At 41.0% G+C, this 18,316-nt stretch overlaps 1 protein-coding gene across 2 annotated transcripts in view; it reads left to right on the top strand.

Annotated features, from left to right (window-relative positions):
* Nucleotides 1-18,316, top strand: part of LOC138526328 (sodium/hydrogen exchanger 4-like) — a 794,744-nt gene that overhangs the window by 478,290 nt on the left and 298,138 nt on the right. For both annotated transcript variants that reach the window (XM_069636929.1, XM_069636928.1), the window contains exon 7: nucleotides 3,191-3,261. In XM_069636929.1, coding sequence (XP_069493030.1) covers nucleotides 3,191-3,261 — 71 coding nt within the window. The remainder of the gene's footprint in view (nucleotides 1-3,190; nucleotides 3,262-18,316) is intronic.

The raw sequence follows: 18,316 nt of genomic DNA, 5'->3' as shown, positions 1-18,316 counted from the left end.
TTGGCCCAGCTGTCCCAGTGACCAGATCCCTTGGCCATGCCATCCACATTGATCATATCCTTTGCCCTAGCTGTCCAGAGACCTCGCTGGCTTTCCAGAATCCCAAACTCACGCTTATATTGTAAAAAGCACATAACCCCAGTTCCCCAAACTGCATAACCTGCTCTTTTGACCTTTGCACCCATTTAAATCCCAGTCAAATCCCAAATTGCCAGTATAATCCGTTCACCTTTCCATTGACAAATCTGTATTAGCCTGTGTATGTTAGTGCACCCCTTTTCATAAATCTTTCAAAAGTCTGTATAAATCCTTAGCATTATTTGCAAGTAAATCAATTAATTCCCCCATAAAGAGATTCACAGAGAGTTGGTTGACATTCAAAATCAACCACTTAATGTCAAGTGCCTTTCTTTAATATTTATAGCCATTAGAATATAGTCTCAACAAAACTAGCCTTTGTCTAACAAAAAACAAATTCATACGTGTATAGTGTGCCTTTCTACAAATTCTGATTTTCCACTGTCCTATAGAAAACCCCAAACTGTAGTCCCATTAAGAGTAACCCCTTCTATCTGAATCCAATCTGTCATGTGCCTCTGTTCCTTGTACTGAAAGCCGATTTTCGGTTTTGACAGCTAAGTCCTTTCTGTGGCTGCCTGTCATCCCAAGTCCCGTGTAGAAACAAATTTCCATTATGCCGCATGTGTTTTCTTTCTCATTTGTTTTTCTTTTAAAACATTGTTTTTCTTACCTTATGCTCATGTTGCCTGGGTGCCCTACTTAGTAGTCTATAAGCTTCCTTATCTCTCAAGTGTAACAACATAAATCTCTGTCCTAGCTCTCCCACTGCAGTTGCAAACTGCTGTGCGAGTAACAAGTGAAATCTGATTATACCATTATGCACGTAAATAAGGTTTTCATCTTCTTTTCTGGATTCCCGTCTTGGGGTGGTGGGCTAAATCCTAAATCTGATTTTTCCCTCTTCATACTGACTCCTTGCCACTGCCTTCCATCCACAAATAATTTAGTTAGCAGATGTTTTGGGGGTGTTTTGCAGGGGGAGTGCTTAACCTGAATGTCATGTGTTACTTTTAAAAACGATTTCTCTTTTGCTTGCTATTAAAAGTCTCTGTATTTTGTGTTAAGAGTTTGAATTAACTGTGTTGTGGGGATTTTTGCATTTGTATTGCCACACCATCAGTGGTTGCTGCCCAATTGTTTGATTTTACTTGATTGCTCATTTGACCATAACATTTATAAATATCATATTGTTACATGCCGGCTCGTTCCTAATCCATTGCCACACGGGGTGTTTGTTAAGGTGGGTGCGAGACGGGTTGGGGACCTACTCAAATAAAGGACCTTTAGTTGATTAAAGATAAAAAGGTTTTTTTTTTTAATTGTGCGCCACATTCATTGTCAGTGTAAGGAGTCCCTGGCTGGAGTGTGCCATTTATAAAACTGTTACAAATTGTGCACTCATTTGAACCTGGCCTCAAGACCTGCTACACCCATTTCTCCCAAGTAGAGAGTTTCATGTGTTTCTTTTGAACCAGAAAGATTTAAAGCTGGTGATATTTGATCTTTCCTTAATAAAGTGTGATGCATATTTCCCAAGGTGGTCCACCCCGTCTTCATTCATTCACTCTGGACAAACCAGACAACTATCCAGGTGGAAGCAGGGGTACTTGTTCTGAGATGAAAAGGTTCAGAAAAAGGTGAACAACACTGGCGAAAAATCCATGAATATGAGGATGGAAACAAGTTTAGAGTGCTCAGTAAAGGAGAGGATGAGTTTCTCTCAGCTGTGTGTCTGCAACATCGTCTTTCTTGGGGGGCATCACATGTCTGTTGTGTTCCAATACTTTAGATTCGTTTTGGAAAATGGGGACTGGAAGATAGATGCCTGGGTCTTCTAGGGTAAATAGTTGTTATTGTTCGGAAGAATGAATGGTAACCACCTTGAATTAAACTCTGAAGGTCCTGTGGGCAAGTGATAGGGTAATCAGGAGCGAGAGAGAGGGGTAGGGATGGCAAGAGAGAGAGAGAAAGAGAGAGAGACAGAGAGAGAGAGAGAGAGAGAGAGAGAGAGAGAGAGAGAGACAGAGAGAGAGAGAGAGAGAGAGAGAGAGAGAGTGATCCAGTTAAGGTTGCGAGTTCTTTGACTATTCTTTGACTATTTGGGATACAAACTGGTTGACTTCAGTGCAGGATGGCTTTGCACACCCTTGGAGGTGGTAGGAGTAAAACAGAGTAAAACAAAGTAGGGAGGAGAGAGTTGAGGTAGAAGGTGGCAGGTAAAAGTTTGGAGGGGAAAGAGAGAGAGAAAGAGATCAGTTATGGTGTCTTATCTTAGAAATTCTAGACAAGAAATAAAGGGCAAAGGGCCTCATTCCATGTCACCCTATATGGAAATAACGATGGCGGTAAACCCGCTGCCACCATTGTTTCCATACCGGGTGATTACGAGTCCTGCAGGCGGAGGTGTCATTCCCGCCAGGTCTGACGTGGAAACACTGGCACCATCACGAGATGGTGCCGGTGTTTCCATGGTCCCCATTCCCATGGGGACTATGGGTCCTATGGGACTCAATGGAAATGGGGATTTACCGAATTCCGCCTCCGAAATTCCCGGGTCACCGGGGTTGTAATGCCCCGGTAATTCCGGGAATCACAGAGGTGGAATGGTAAGACGAGTCCGGCGGAAGAAACGCCAGGTTACCGCCGGACTCGTAATGAGGCCCAAAGTCAACTGCAGAAAATAAAAATTAGAATGAGCCTGCTGTCACTGATATCACAGAATGAGTTGGTGACAACTATTGTCAAATAGATATAGTGCATCCCCTTAAATAAGAACAGTCTCTCCGGTGAAAGATTTATCCAGAACAAGGCTCTTGATGTCAACAAATAAAACAAAACTGGGTCCTAATAGCAATGGTATATATTTTTCTACCAGAGTTCTCACTTGCATGCTGTTTACATTTTCTGTAGTATGAAACCTCATATGTGAGTGAGTACTGCCTCATTGGAAGTAGCTGACCGCACATGTGATCTTCCGAATAAAAAAGGATAGCATGTTGTTTTCCAAAAGGGAGACATTGAAGGCATTAGGACAAAATAGATATATTTACAAAAATTATGTTAAAGGTTCTCATTGATTAATATTCTCATTTTACATTTGTTCCCATAGTTAATGGATCATCTAAAAGTTGGAATTCAGGATGTGTGTGGGCATTGGGGTCACAACCAGTTGAGAGACAAGTAAGTATTTCAAAGCAATATATTTTATTGAAATGGTTGGTCTATTTAGGTGTTGTCTGAAAACTCTCTAAAGGAACTCCAAAATAGTTTGATAGCAAGCACCTCTGAATTGATTAGCACAAAATAATGGTTGTAGCATTATTTCAATGATTTGATGGTTGTGTTTGGACAAAAATGTAAGGCTAGAATGACTTCACATGCCTTTTGAAAGCAAGGTTTCAGAAAGATGCAGGGGGAGGGAGCAGAGGGGGGTCAATGTTAGTCAAAGTGAGGATAGTGTGTAAAAGAGGAGGAAGAATGGAGACATTGGCCTACAAAATGTATTTGTGCTTTTGCCGAAAGCAAATGGTGCGCAGATTATTCCTCTGCTACTGACAAAGGCTTCAACTCGCCACAAAAAAAATGTCATTTGGGTCTTCGGATAGCCAAATCATCTTTTTACGCAGATAAAGTGGCTTACGAGCTTAATCACTGCAGGAAGCTATTCTCAATGGTTAGTTCTCTTTCTTCAAATACTACTCCTTCAGCGGGTGTCACACCATCTCAAGCTTTTTGCGACTCCCTCTCTGACTTTTTTAGCTAGAAAGTACAGGATATTATGAACCGTATGTCTTGTTCTGGTTTAGCCACAAATCATCTACCAGTCCCGGCCACTGAATCCCATCATTCCTGGTCTTCCTTTCCACATTTTTCAGCAGCCAATATTATTGTGGCTACCAGAGACCTAAAATCATCATATCTGCTAGACCCTATTCCATTGTCGGTCATCAAGGAGGTCATGCCAGCTATTGCCTCTCAGGTATCTCATGCAGTTAATCTAACATGCTTGCATGGTTATGTCCCTGTGGAGCTGAAGTATGCACTGGTAATGCCTCTTTTAAAGAAACCTGTCTTGAAGATTCTGGTCTATTTGACCCATTCCAGTCAGGGTTTTACCAGGCAGAGGCCCTGAGAATGATCTGGCCTCGTTGATGGATGATCTCACCCGGCTGGTGGACCAGGGGGCAGGGGGGATGCTGATTCTTCTCTGTCTATCGGCAGCCTTTGATATGGTTGACCACCCCTCCTGGTCAGCGGTCTCACCACAGTCTTTAACAATAGGTAGTACTTATGTATAAGAAAAAAAGTACTCATCACAGTTATTAAATGAAGCCAGAAATAATGTAGTGAGAACCTCAAAATATGATCTGAATGCAATCAGGGAATATGTATACTTCATGGGAGATGTACTATATAGTTTATGTTAAAAGAGAGAGAGAGAGAGAGAGAGAGAGAGAGAGACAAAAGACTGCAGAATGTCTGTTTACATATGCAAACTTTATATTAAGGAAAGCCTGAAAACTTTGATTATACTAGATTGTTATTTTTGCTTGTGTTTCTCCATGAAAACTTGTTTTCCTTGTGTTTTCATCCTCCCTTGTATGCTATATTGATGGCCTGGCTGGATGCACGATGAGGGGAGTGTGCCGTGTGTTCAGTAATGAATATTTGAGCTGATGGATGTTCACAGTGTGACAATTGAAAAGAGAGAATGGCTTTGCTAGGGGTTGGGCTGATGCTAATCCATTACTATTGCTTTCTTGCTGGGCCCTGTCCTCTTCCCCCCTGATTCTTAAAGCACAAGAAAGAAAGGACTCTCTTTTGAACTGCCCCCTCCTGCATTTTCTTTAACTCAGTTCATTGATCAAAAGTTGAACAAATATCAGCATGCATCTGCACTGGGGAGACATCATAAGTGACTGGCAGGTTTGCTGTGTGGAAAGATTGGTTGGTCTGTGATGTATTGCAAATGTTCTTTTGGTTTTTGTTCAGGATTCTTGTTTCTCTTTGTGTGAGTGTCCGTTGTGAGCAGTTTTAATGATTCTTGGTCACTGAGGGTATGGCATGCCGTTGGAGTTCTCCCAGGGTCTTGTAGTATGTGTGTTATCATTTCTCTCCCGAGTTCTGTGGTACTCACTGTGAAGTGGGGAAGTAGTTGTTTATGGATTCGTCTGAGTGTCTGTCCTGTCAGTATATTGCACACTCATGAAATTGGATCAATTATATTTCCTCATGTTGAATGGTGTATGGATGTTGTATTCTTGGTGATTGTATGCATGGAGTTTGCTTCCTTCATACACATTTGTAAATTGTATTGCTTGGTAACCTTTATATGTGTCTGCTTGGCATCTTCTTCCCTTGCAGTGCTCTTCCACCAGGCTCACAGAAGTGTCCTTGGTCTCTTGACCAGCTCCCCCTACTCCAGCGTGTCATTCCAACCAGTGACTAGCTATGACTCTTCCAGCTTTTCTATCAAACAGTGACTATGTAGGGGCTTGATTTGTTTCCTTCCCTTTCATTGCTGTTCCACAGCCTCAGTGGAGTTTCACATGACCAGCTCGGCCTCCTGCAACGTTTTGCACATAATAGTGACCAGCTCTCCCTCCTACAGCTTTTCCTGTCAAACAGTGACGAATTAGAGGGTTGCTTTTTCCTTCACTTTCATTGGTCTTACACCAGACTCAGGGGAGTTTTTTGCACCACAAGGTGACTATATCCACCTCCTCCTGCTTTTCCTAACAAACGGTGGCTACTTAAGGGCTTGTTTTTTCCTTCATTTGCAGTTCTCTTCCAACTGGCTCAGAGGGTTGTCCCTGATCATGACGCCAGCTTTGCTCCACCAATGTTACCCACCAAATATTCACTACAGGAATTATTTTTATCTATGGATGTAATATATTTACTTTTCAAGTTATTTGTTTTATGGATGAATGACTCTAATTCAATACTCTCACAAATGCAATCCCACCACATAAATCAGAAGCAGAATGTTTTGAATCTTGATGTTCAGTTATTTCTTTAATGGTGCATGAAGAAAATAAATGCCCGTAGCTTGTTCACAGAAAGGGAAATACAACATGCCTGCTGTTCTCTAATTTAAGGTTTAATTCTAGTGTGCACCAACATCCATTCTCACGCATATAATCACATATAAACAACTATTTTACTAAACATTTAATTAACTACTATCTCACAGTGCAGGCACACATTCACCTTGATTTTCATAAAAGTTGATTTGATCAGTCTACAGTAGGGAATTACAGTTGTCTACCTGAATACAATCTCATTTGAAAACAAAAGGTGCAGCCGTTCTCAGAATAAGAATACAGTTTTAAACCCAACAATTCAATTAATTTTCTCTGAGACCATTAATAAGTATTGACATTAAAGACAACTCTTTACTCTAAAATACAGATCTTATGTTTGGGCTTAATCGAATAAAAAATGTTTGACATTATCTGTAACAAACCTGTGCACTGATATAAATGGGTATCATTTTTGGTGTTGAATTGTTTGTACAAAATAATAAAGGCTTGGGTTCGGAAATTCTGTTTATTTTTGGAATGCTGGGACTGCAGCACTTAACTCTCACACTATTCTAATGGAATTAGGTTCATTCTCCCGACATCTTAATTCCAGGATTTCATTAAGGAATAGATGTCAAATAATGTATTAACTACGGTTGATACAAATCACAAAGACTTGTCATTTCTCATTCAAATTTCGAATTGTGCAAGGCCTCTGAGGATCCAGATTGTCTGGAGAAAAACCATGTTATGGTGAATCTTCCAATGTCTCAATTTAATTAATCAATCACAGAGTGTACATGCCATATCCTACGTTTCAGTGACATAGTTTGTAAATAGGGTTCCCCCAAAATAAATTGTATTGCTATCTGGGAATTAATTAATTCTTGATACATTTGTATAAATGCTTTGGGATCAGTCGACTCACTTTTGGTTTGTCTTTCAAAATCCGAGGACAGGTAGGGACATCAACTAGCTTCAGGTAGCACTGCTTGCAAGCTCTTCCTTTCACTCTATTTACCTGATCTCAAAATATGTCGCAAGTAGTCTTTTTCTGTCTTGGGAAAGGCCTATGCAATCAGTCTCATCTGGAAAGAGTCATTTTATGGAAATGTTCCATTAGCCACGTCCAGTTTGAGACCTAATCTGCATTTCTATTGTTACACAGGATCTCATTATGTTCTGCTTTTTCAAAACTCTCCCTATTTCATATGCATTTGAGTTTAAATACCCAGTAAACTCCACCCATAAGGTGCAGGTGAGTATGCCTGGTTACAACTGGTCAGTGTATTTTTATCATCTACAAGCCATTGTAAAAATGGACACATCTCACCCCCCCTCCTTTTCCATTGGCTCTCTCAGTGTTGATGTACGTTGGTTGATTAGGAAGGTGTGCTGGATGTGTCTACTTTATTTCCGATGGAATGTGTTTGTGTGTTTAGGTTATTGAAGCAGCCATGTTCATCTATATGGATAGGGGTACAAAGGACCCATGGACGTTTTCTTCTGAGTTTTTTTTAATAATCTTATCCCTGCATAGTTGACTGTGGAGTAGCACTGTCTTTGTGTTATGAGAATCTATTGTGCACAATAGGGGTTTTCATTTAAGAGTTGATTTCAAATAAACCTGCAGCCCACTGCATGGTTCTAAATACTAGGATTAAGTCTTGATGAGGTGACTCAAGCCCTCGTTCACAGACTGTGTTGTCTATCTTAAAGTCTTTATAGGCTGTGTAATGTGGGACATGTGTTCAGTTGTCTATCTCTTAAATGCAGTGTGATTAGTTGTGGCACACTCCTATGCCTGTGTTGTTAACTTGTGTTTGGAGTGGCATGCATGCACAGTATTTTAAAATGTGATGATAGGAGTCAACTACTCAAGGCACTCTGCCTGTTCTTTTGTGTCCTGCATGGGGCAGGGGCGGCTTATCTGCAGGCTAAGTTCCAATTCTATGTGCCCTGCTCGTCCTTATATTAAGATTCCCTGCTTTAGGCTGTGGTCAGTCTTTTTCATTCGTAGTGGCTCTTATGTGGAATTCTTTCCCCCTGGTCCTTCGGAGGATGGATGACTACTTGTCCTTTAGGATATCCCTGACAACCTACCTTTTCAAGCCTCTCTTCGTCCACTTGCTTAGGCAGTGCCATAATGCCTCCGGGTGAACATTGCAATCTAAAGGTTTGATGTAAATAAATAAATAAACCACGCTTTCCAATATATTTGACCTGACCACTGGTCCTGGTAAGACTGAGAACTGTTCCCTAGCTGTGGTATTTGAGCACTGTTCAATTGATGGTGGATGATGAGTAATCTAGACACTGTCTCTATGCTTTGAATGTAATGTTATTACTTAATTATATCTAATAATACTAGTCTAGTTTTGTTGTAAGATAACTAATAATTGTTGATGTGTAATGCCCCAGTGGATTGGATGAGTGAGCCTGCAAGTCATAACTGGCAGATGCCTGTGTGTGTGAATAATGATGAAAGAGGAGAACTATGCAGTATTGTGAATGCATGCCCCTCTGTGACTGAGTTTGTGATGGAGATCCCAGTGATGTTGATGTATGGAACCCTTGGTGTATGACAAGCGTGTTGCATGGGTTTTAGTTGGATAGGTATCCATAGGAATGCCATGCCCAATATGTGGTCCCTGAACTTATGTTCCCAATGACATCTAATGGAACCTACTTCAGACATTTAATGTATCCATACTATAGGATGGGCATGTCTTTTTTAATAGCCAATATGTTATGTTATGTTATGTTATTTTGCATTTATATAGCGCCTTTTATACCATTGGTATGGTCTGAAGGCGCTGGTAGGTTGAACGCCCTTGAGAACCGAAGTTCGGGTCAGTAGAGAGAGTATAGAGAGTCCAAAGGTGCGTGTGCGCACCAGGTATGTGTGCAGCTGGTGCGGAATTCGTGTGGTAGCTGCGGTAGGTGTGGTGGTTGAGAGATCAGGAGAATGTGTTTGCTCTGGCATGATTTATCCAGACTGAGTGTGGCTGCGTTAGGCCTGAGGAGAACGCCTGGCTGGGGGGTGTGAAACCAGCAGTGTTTACTTAGAGTGATGGGGAGTGAACGGGAGATGTTGATATGAGAACAGTTATACCGAATGGTGTCATAGTATCCCTGTGTTCTAGTTGAGTGATGGTGTAAAGAAGAGAGTAAGCGTGGGGTGTGGTATGATATATGCTCTTACAAATGTTCCCTGCATTCCACTTTGTACAGAGAGGCTATTGTGGTCACTTCAAATGTAACTTTCCTCAGAAAGCACTTGGAGCACTTTCTAAGATCACAGGGATGCGATTGGGTACACTTCTAAATGTAATTGTGCACACTTCTAAATGCAACTTTTCAGAGAGGCTATTGGGAACAGCTTCTAAATGCACTTGGGTACACTTCTAAATGCAATTGGGCACATTTCTGAATGCACCTTTTCTCAGAGGGACTATTGGGCACAACTTCTAAATGCAATTGGGTACACTTCTAGATGTAAATGGGCACATTCTAATGCAGCTTTCTTAGGGAGGCTATTGGTCACAACTTCTAAATGCAATTGGGGATACTTCTAAATGCAATTGGTCATACTTCTAGATGCAACTTTCTCAGAGAGGCTATTGGGCACAACTTCTAAATGCGATTGGGTACACTTCTAAATGCAATTGGGCATACTTCTGAATGCAACTTTTCACAGAGAGGTTATTGGGCACAACTTCTAAATGCAATTGGGCACACTTCTAAATGCAATTGGGCACACTTCTAAATGCAACTTTTCAGAGAGGCTATTGGGCTCAACTTCTAAATGCAATTGGGCACACTTCTAAATGCAATTGGGCACACTTCTAAATGCAACTTTTCTCAGAGAGGCTATTGGGCACAACTTCTAAATGCAATTGGGCACACTTCTAAATGCAATTGGGCACACTTCTAAATGCAACTTTTCTCAGAGGGTTTATTGGGCACAACTTCTAGATGCAATTGGGCATACTTCTAAATGCAACTTTTCTCAGAGAGGCTATTGGGCACAACTTCTAAATGCAATTGGGCACACTTCTAAATGCAATTGGGCACACCTCTGAATGCAACTTTTCTCAGAGGGTCTATTGGGCACAACTTCTAAATGCAATTGGGCACATTTCTAGATGCAACGTTTCTCAGAGAGGCTATTGGGCACAACTTCTAAATGCAATTGGGCACAACTTTTAAATGCAATTGGGCACAACTTTTAAATGCAACTTTTCTCAGAGAGGCTATTGGGCACAACTTCTAAATGCAATTGGGCACACTTCTAAATGCAATTGGGTACAACTTTCACATGTAAGGGACAGGGTTTCTGAATGCACTTATAATGAACTTACGGTGGTGATGCTTTGTTAGATGAGTGATAGGGTAGTATGGCCTGAAATCGTTGCTTCTGGCCCCGCCCTTGCCACACTTACTTGTTGTTGGCTTCTTGCTTCTCCTGTATGTATGATGAAATCCCCATTAAGTGACAGCAGACTCTCAACACTCTCCCAAATTACAACTTTGTGCCCACTGTGAGATCAGCTTTTTATGATGTACCATTTGATTTAATGTAGATACAGCATTTGCAATTGAGCTGTTCAGAAAATAATTCAGTTCAAAAATATGAATTTTCGAATTCAACAATTTTCTGGAAAAATAATACTCAATACCCAATGCAAACAAGAAAAGTGTTTTCAGAAAATGATACATTAGTTACTCATGAAGGCCTCAATACAAGGAAGCAATATCGGAAAAAATGTGTCACAAACTGAAGATTATGCTATAAAGAAAATAAGAACTTCAAATACATCAAACAAATTCTCTATTGCCAAAGAAGGACATCACTGACATACATCAGAGGTAACAAATTCATAGTAAGACACATATTTAAAAATAGAATTGCAGCCTGTGAGGACAGCTCAGAAGCAAAAGCGCTTATCTTGAAAACAAGATAGCATGAGCAGCACATCCCCGAGCTTAGAGACTGGAGTCTGGCATGAATCGTGTTATAAAAGAGCAATACAAATTCAATTTGTATATCATGCGTTTGTGAGTGAGTTGAAGGGGTCACCGATATTTAAAGTTACAAATTGATCGAGCGGGCGCATTGAAACACAAAAACAAACTATATAATTCTGTCAAAAAATCTTTTCTAAAGTGACCTCTCATGCCCCTGGATGCACACAAGTCCATGTTGGAGCTGACATCAGTGATGCCTGCTGTGTTCCAATATATATTAAGAACTGCATAAGAAACCCTCATGAACCTTACTTTAATCAACAGCATAAACTTATTCGGGGCTGCCCAAAACCTGGAAGACATCCCCGGCTTAGTTTTTACAGCTATTAAGAGGCCCGAAGTAGGTCTTCGCATGGCAGCTTTCGATGCAAGATTTAAGTGTACCTCATGGTCATCCCAGAAGGGAGGAAGTGTTAACCAAGTCTCTTGCAGAAGAACTATATCAAATTGGTTCAAGTTATTTTGATCATTATTTAAGAGATGTTTGAAGCCTCTTGAGTTCCAACTCAAGAGGGAAATTATATGCTGGGAGGCAAGAGAGACTAGTTAATTCTGCTTTGGAGTACACTCACAAATGCATGATTTAGCCAATGGTTGAAACTTCTTCACATCTGTATTTTCTTGAGGTTGGATTTTTAAGGTTTGGGCTTGAACCATCTCATCAGGCATTGCGGCTGTTCCTCTATCTTCAGTACATAATATGAAACCCAAATTATGTAATGATCCCTTTGTTTGCCAGATCACATTTTGAACCACCCTCGATTGCATCCACAATCTAACAGCATTTACATTTTTCTTGTCGATAAATTCAACCAATGATAAATCGGAGGACACAATGGGCCTCATTACGACCCGGGCAGTAAGCGATTACCGGTACCAGTAAGGGCACTTGTGCCGGTAATCCCTTACCACCCAATTACGAGGTCCCTTTGCGGGTCCCTCCCATAATGGTTGGTTTTACCAGCCGTTAAGGAAGGGACCCGCAAAGGGACCTTGCAGATAATTACGGTACCGCACTTTGCGGTGCCGTAATTACCGCCTTCCCCATTTCCATTGAGCCCTATGGGGCAAGAATGGGAATGGGGAAGGGCCAATGGTGAATGGGGAATTACCACCCCGCCAACCTTGGAATGGGGCAGTAATTCCGCCATTCACCATGGCGGAATCCAGAGTCAACCTTGGCGCTAATAGTGCCATGGTTAACACCTGGGTCGTACTGAGGCCTAATGTCCTCTAACATCTGAATGTCATAGAATATAGCCATCGACGCTCTACGATTCAGGTCAAATTGGGTGCAAGGAAAAGGTCTGCATTATAAAATTAGGGATGTATAAAGCAGGCTGTTTCTTTGCATTCAAATTTTCCCTTTTCACCTCAGTCTTTTTGGAGTTCTCAGTCCTAGCTGACATTTCTTTCTGTGAACCTACAGGCTTTAGGTTTTCCAGAGCATTTTCAATTAAAGTTAAAATAGCTTCAGATAGCTTTGATGGATCAACTGGAGAATGGAGGGACTTTGGCTTGAATCGCGAAGCAGATTGTGCATCAGGTGGAGGCAGAGGAGCAGCAAGAGCACCTTTCTTGCTACCAACGTGATTCACCTGTACACTGTCATGTAACTTACAGACTGAACTTCCAGCCGAAGTCAAAGGATTCATATGTATTTCTAAATGAGGCGGTACATGGCCAGCCATGTATGCATCGACCGCCCTCCACATTTCAGCTGTGTGCTTCATCTTGTCAATCATCGGTTCCCCTCCAAAACCCTTATCTGGAACAGTTCCCTTTTTTTGACAAGCCTGAATGACATTTTAAAGGGACTGATTCCACAAGCACCGGGTGTGAGATCTCTCTCACTAGGTCATATAAAGGTGGATATATTAAGGCCTGCGCTGGGCAAAACTCTGTGAGACCATTTTTTAGCTTCGCCTGGTTCTGAAGCATATGTTTTTTCGTAATGGCTTGAGAGGCTATGGCTTTATTTTTGCTGGGCAAGGAAATGGCTTTGAAAAATTGTTTGGCCACGACCTTCCCCACGTGCTTAGGTGCTGCTTGATTTTTCGGGAGTTTTTGGTTCATTGTTGTTACCACCAATCATACTAATTCGTGGATTTTTAGAAGTCAACGGGCCCTCTAGGGGTTTATGCGCATCCTTGGAAGGAGCAAAAATGTAATAAATCCCTTTGGCTCGGTTTGACAAAGTGTCCGGCAAAGCATCCTGGGGATTCGGAATATGATCCGAAGATGATGGAGGAAACTCAGTTGAACTGTCATAAATGATTGAATTGTTACAAGGGAGAGCTCCCACCGATGCACCATTGATACTTACATGAGGTGGACAAGGAGGTAACTGCAAAGCATGATTCCAATTTGTTTGACAGGCAACATAAGTCACAATGGTTTTGGGGGGCAAATAGCCTAACCGTATTAAACCCCTCCATTTGCTAAAACAAGATTTTGTTTAATGTTTCTTCCTGAGCCAAGAACCTACGATCAAGTACATTATATAAATTGCCCAGAGCTTAAAGAGCTGAGTTCATCACTAATAATGTTACATCAACCTGTGCATCAATATTGAAAACGTGCAGGGATGTATTGGTACTGTGTGTATGAATACGAGGGCTGTTTGACTGTGAATGCAGTGACACACTAACAGACTTAATAGTGTTATGTGACACCTCAGAAAACATCACCGGTGAACATGAAAGATTATCAGATAAACACTTGTCTGAAAACACAGAGTCATTAGGATTCAAGTCTATAATGGCGACATCACTTATAGGTTGAGCATGACATAGACCAATTGCTGTTTTTTTAACTGCGGTTTCCAAACTATCTAAAATGGCTGTATCTGTTATGGACATATTATTCAGATGTGATTGCACAGACCGCACAGGTACAGAGCTGTCCGACGTGATGGACACTGGTAACAAACATTGTAAGGGACCACAGACGGGATTGACAATAGATTGCTTACCACTCTAAACCACTATTACACTGTGTGGAGATGTCTCATCCAGTGCTTTTCTGGCTCTATGGGCTGATAGAGAGCCATTACAAAACATGCAGATATCTGCATTCGCGAGCCCACCCCCATTGCCTTTCCCTCCAACAGGCGTGGAGTATTCATGGTTCAAGGCCCGTGAAGGGCGAACGGGGCTCTTGCTCAGTGACAGAGGTGCAAGTCTGGAGGGCATACCAGTTTTAAGGGTTTGAACCATAATTGTAGGGCAAATATTTTCCAATTAACAAAAGTGAAGTTGCATGTGACTCCATGCCGCCTCGCCGCCTCACCGACAAGGCGAAGAGGCGAAGGGGCACTTCCGGGTACTTCCCATGGTGCGTGCACGCTGGTCCGCGCGAAAGGCTATTTTTGAAGCCTTTCCTCCAAAGTGGGCGTGGCTTTGTTGCCGCACACAAAAGCACCTCAGAACAACTAGAAATGGAATAAAATAAGTAGAATCAGTGTCAACTTCCACTATAAAGACAACTTAATCCAGTACTGTGGCCAAGTCCATTATACCGTCCGTAATCTTTATGTGAGACTCGAAGTGACTCGCTGGTCCGAAATCCGCAGCCGAAGGACAGCAAAAGGAGCAGAGACACGGGCAAAGGGGCACTTCCGGGTACTTCCCGTGGTGTGCGCGTGCTGGTGCGCGCGAAAGGCTATTTTTGAAGCCTTGCCTCCAAAGTGGGTGTGGCTTGGTTGCCGCACGCAAAAGCACCTCAGAACAAAGTCCGTAATCTTTATGTGAGACTCGAAGTGACTCGCTGGTCCGAAATCCGCAGTCGAAGGACAGCAAAAGGAGCAGAACACGGGCAAAGGGCACTTGTGGGTACTTTTTCAGGGATTTGAACTGTTTACTAGACATGGTATTTGAAGATCAGAGTATCACGTATTTCATCTTGGCCGGCGACTTAAACCTAAACTGCTTCGAGAAAAAGGGAAAGCGATTCAGTGAAAGGTTTATGCGCTGGAATTTTCTAGTCAAAGACAGAAATCTATATGTTTTGAATGGTGCATTTTCGTCTAATATACCTCCTGCCACAACCTGGCACAAAGGCAATACTTACTCGATAATCAAATATGTATATTTAAACATGGCATATTGGTCAGTAATGCAAACATTTCACATCACTACTAATGATGTGAGCAATCACAATATACTATGTGCCGAATGGCTAGTTCAAGGGGATATTCATTCCACACATAATTCGCCTGTGCAGGGTTGTTTGGTGGTAAATCCGGGTGGAAACCGGCTTTGATGGACTGAGGACGCCTTGATTCACTTTAATCAGTTAATAACTCAATTGAACGAGATAGATGACCACCAAGGTGTCAACATGGGGTTGATCTATAATGATACAATAAAATCTTTTAGCCAACACAATACAAATTAGTTCACACAAGACAAAGGCAATATCAAGCAGAGCTAAGAAAGCTCTCAAGGCTTCCTCCTTCCCTGAGAGTGGTTCTCACTCAAAATATTCGAACGGCCCATAAAAATTGGATGAAAGGACACAGGGGAATGCTCTATCAGCTGTCAGAAGGTGCCAATATGCTGAAGATTTTGTCAGAGAAAAAATGTTGCTAAAATATGGACTGTATTGAATCAAGCACTTAGTGTGCATCAATTAGATCTACAAATCTCAATAGTCGATACCCAGCAGTGGGTCTCATATTTTGAACATCTGTATTCACCTCCTCTGGGTTCCAGGCATCAAGATCCATTATCAGCAGTTGAGTTTCATCTTAACCGGGATCAAAGTGCAATTATGCAATTATGCAATTAATCAAATCAGCGAGCAATTTGCGCGCTGTAGACCTGGATGGCATTTGAAATCATGTTATGAAAGCTAATCCAGAGATTTGGGCGTCCATATTGTTCAATATATTCTCTGCCATAAACCGGGAACTGAAATTGCCGAAAACATGCACTCAATCAATCACAGTCCCAATTTATAAAAAGGGTGACCGTCAATCGCCTGCAAGTTATCGGCCAATTTCTCTATTAGATGCCCCGGGAAAATATGTTTGCAGAATAATTCTGAGTGAACTCAATGCATGGGCGGATGCAAAACATCTGAAAGATCCCCTTCAATCGGGCTTTGTAAAGGGACTGGGTACAATACCAAATAGATTGGCTCTCACCATGATACCATCGCAGCAAGCAGCTTGTGGCCAATCGTTAATTTTGGGTTTTATTGACTTCAAAGCTGCTTTTGATTCAATAGATAGGATGTTATTATTTGCAAAATTGCACAAACATTAGTGTCCCTCCTCTTTATTAGCTCTGATAATGTTGCTCCACAAAGGTACATCCATGCGTGTGAGAACTAACTTCAATGGAAAATTGTCCCGACAATATCGACCCAAAGAGGATTGAAGCAAGGCTGCGCCTTAGCCTCCTTTTTGTTTAATGTTTTCATATTGGACATAGGGAAGTTGATTATGAACTGTCTGGGTGACCCCCGCGATTGGGTGTTCTAAGAATCCCATATTTACTATACGCGGACAATTTGATATTGTTGTCCCAAACCGCAAGGGGGCTTCAAAATATGCTTGACCAAGTAGGCTCCTATGCATAGGACAACAATTTAGTCATCAATAACCAAAAAACACAAATCGTGGTATGTAATAACAGTAACTTGTCGAGAAAATATCAATATTATTATTTATTTTTTTATTATTCTTGGTTTAACTGAACGTTGCAGTTTTTACAAGATTAATAGAATATAAATATTAATGGCAATTACAACTATGTGAACTTTCAAGTGTGTATCAATACAAGTACTTAGGTGTAACAATCCAGCACAAGAAAACGATGAGGCAATTTAGTTGTGAGATTAAAAATAAATTACAATCTTTAACATCTCAATCAAAGATACTCCAAGCAAAGTTTGGAAAGTTTTCTTTAAAACACACCAATCATTTTGTATGGAGTATAAGCCTCACTCCCTCAAGTTCTGGGATGTTATAGAGTCCAAGTATTGGAACACAGTTCTGCAACTGCCTTGTAAGTACCCTGTAGCGATTTTGCGATATGAATTAGGTCTATTGTCACTATATTCACAGGTGACATGGAAGCAGTGCGCCCTTCTTCGTAAAATGTTGGAAGGGCTAAAAAAAGCGACCATCTTGAAAAGTATAGCGCTTGATTTAATTACATCTAAGAAAATGTTTGCGATCAGGTGGCAAAGTCATGTCCTGAATGCCGCAGCCGATGCTACTGTAAGAATTGACCTTCTCATAACTAATAAAGATCGAGCAAAGGTTAACATTTTTCAACATGATTGGTCTGGTAACTTGGCAAAGTGCTCTAAACATAAGGACTTTAGCATACATTTGTTTGGTACTAAAAAATATGGAGTTATGGCTCACTATCTCACAAAATGCCCTTCCCAGTATTTCCAGAGGAAATTCTTGAGGTTCAGATTGAATCAGTGGAACACCAGGAGTATATTGTGCAGAAGGAAGCAGATCAACTCGAAGTTGAACTTTTGTCATTATTGCTTGAACACTAATCAAAGGGAGACATTGCAACATCTCATAATTGATTGTACTGCTTTAAATGATGTAAGAAGGAAATGTTTTGAGAAGAAATTGGTTGTGCAGGATCATCTGGATAGAGAACAATTATGGCATCTTTTATTCTCAAATCCGAGAGTCGTGATACAAATAGCGATAGTACAATATCTTGACATAGTGTGACCAGATATAGAAAATCAGAGCGATTAGGAAATGGCCAACTCATATAGAAAAGGACACATTTGATATTTAATTTAAGATCTGCTAGATTGGAATGCAATGTCAACAATATGATGGCCCTAATGAACTATTTGATGGCTTGTATTGGGGATCGATACCTTTTTATGCCAAAATGTTATATTTGATAATGTTATATTTTTATATTAGTTGATTAATTTGAAAAATGTATTATGTTGCATTTTCTTTTGTTTCTGTTTTGTGTCTGTTTTGTATAAAGTAAAGTAATTTGAAAAGTTGTATTTTCAACTAAACAAATTAATATTTTTTTTTTTTAAAAAGATGGATGTCATGGACATCCAATGTAATTGTTAAAAATGTATGTGTGTATGTGTATGTGTGTGTGTGTGTGTGTGCGTGTGCTGTTTGGGGCTTGAGGGGTTGGGGAGAAGCTATGTGCAAATGTGTTTGTGTG

This window comes from Ambystoma mexicanum, chromosome 7p, assembly GCF_040938575.1.
Source record: "Ambystoma mexicanum isolate Mex_15411 chromosome 7p, UKY_AmexF1_1, whole genome shotgun sequence".
Lineage (NCBI taxonomy): Eukaryota > Metazoa > Chordata > Amphibia > Caudata > Ambystomatidae > Ambystoma > Ambystoma mexicanum.
Note: the sequence above shows the minus strand (reverse complement) of the source record. Positions and strands in the feature narration are given on the sequence as shown.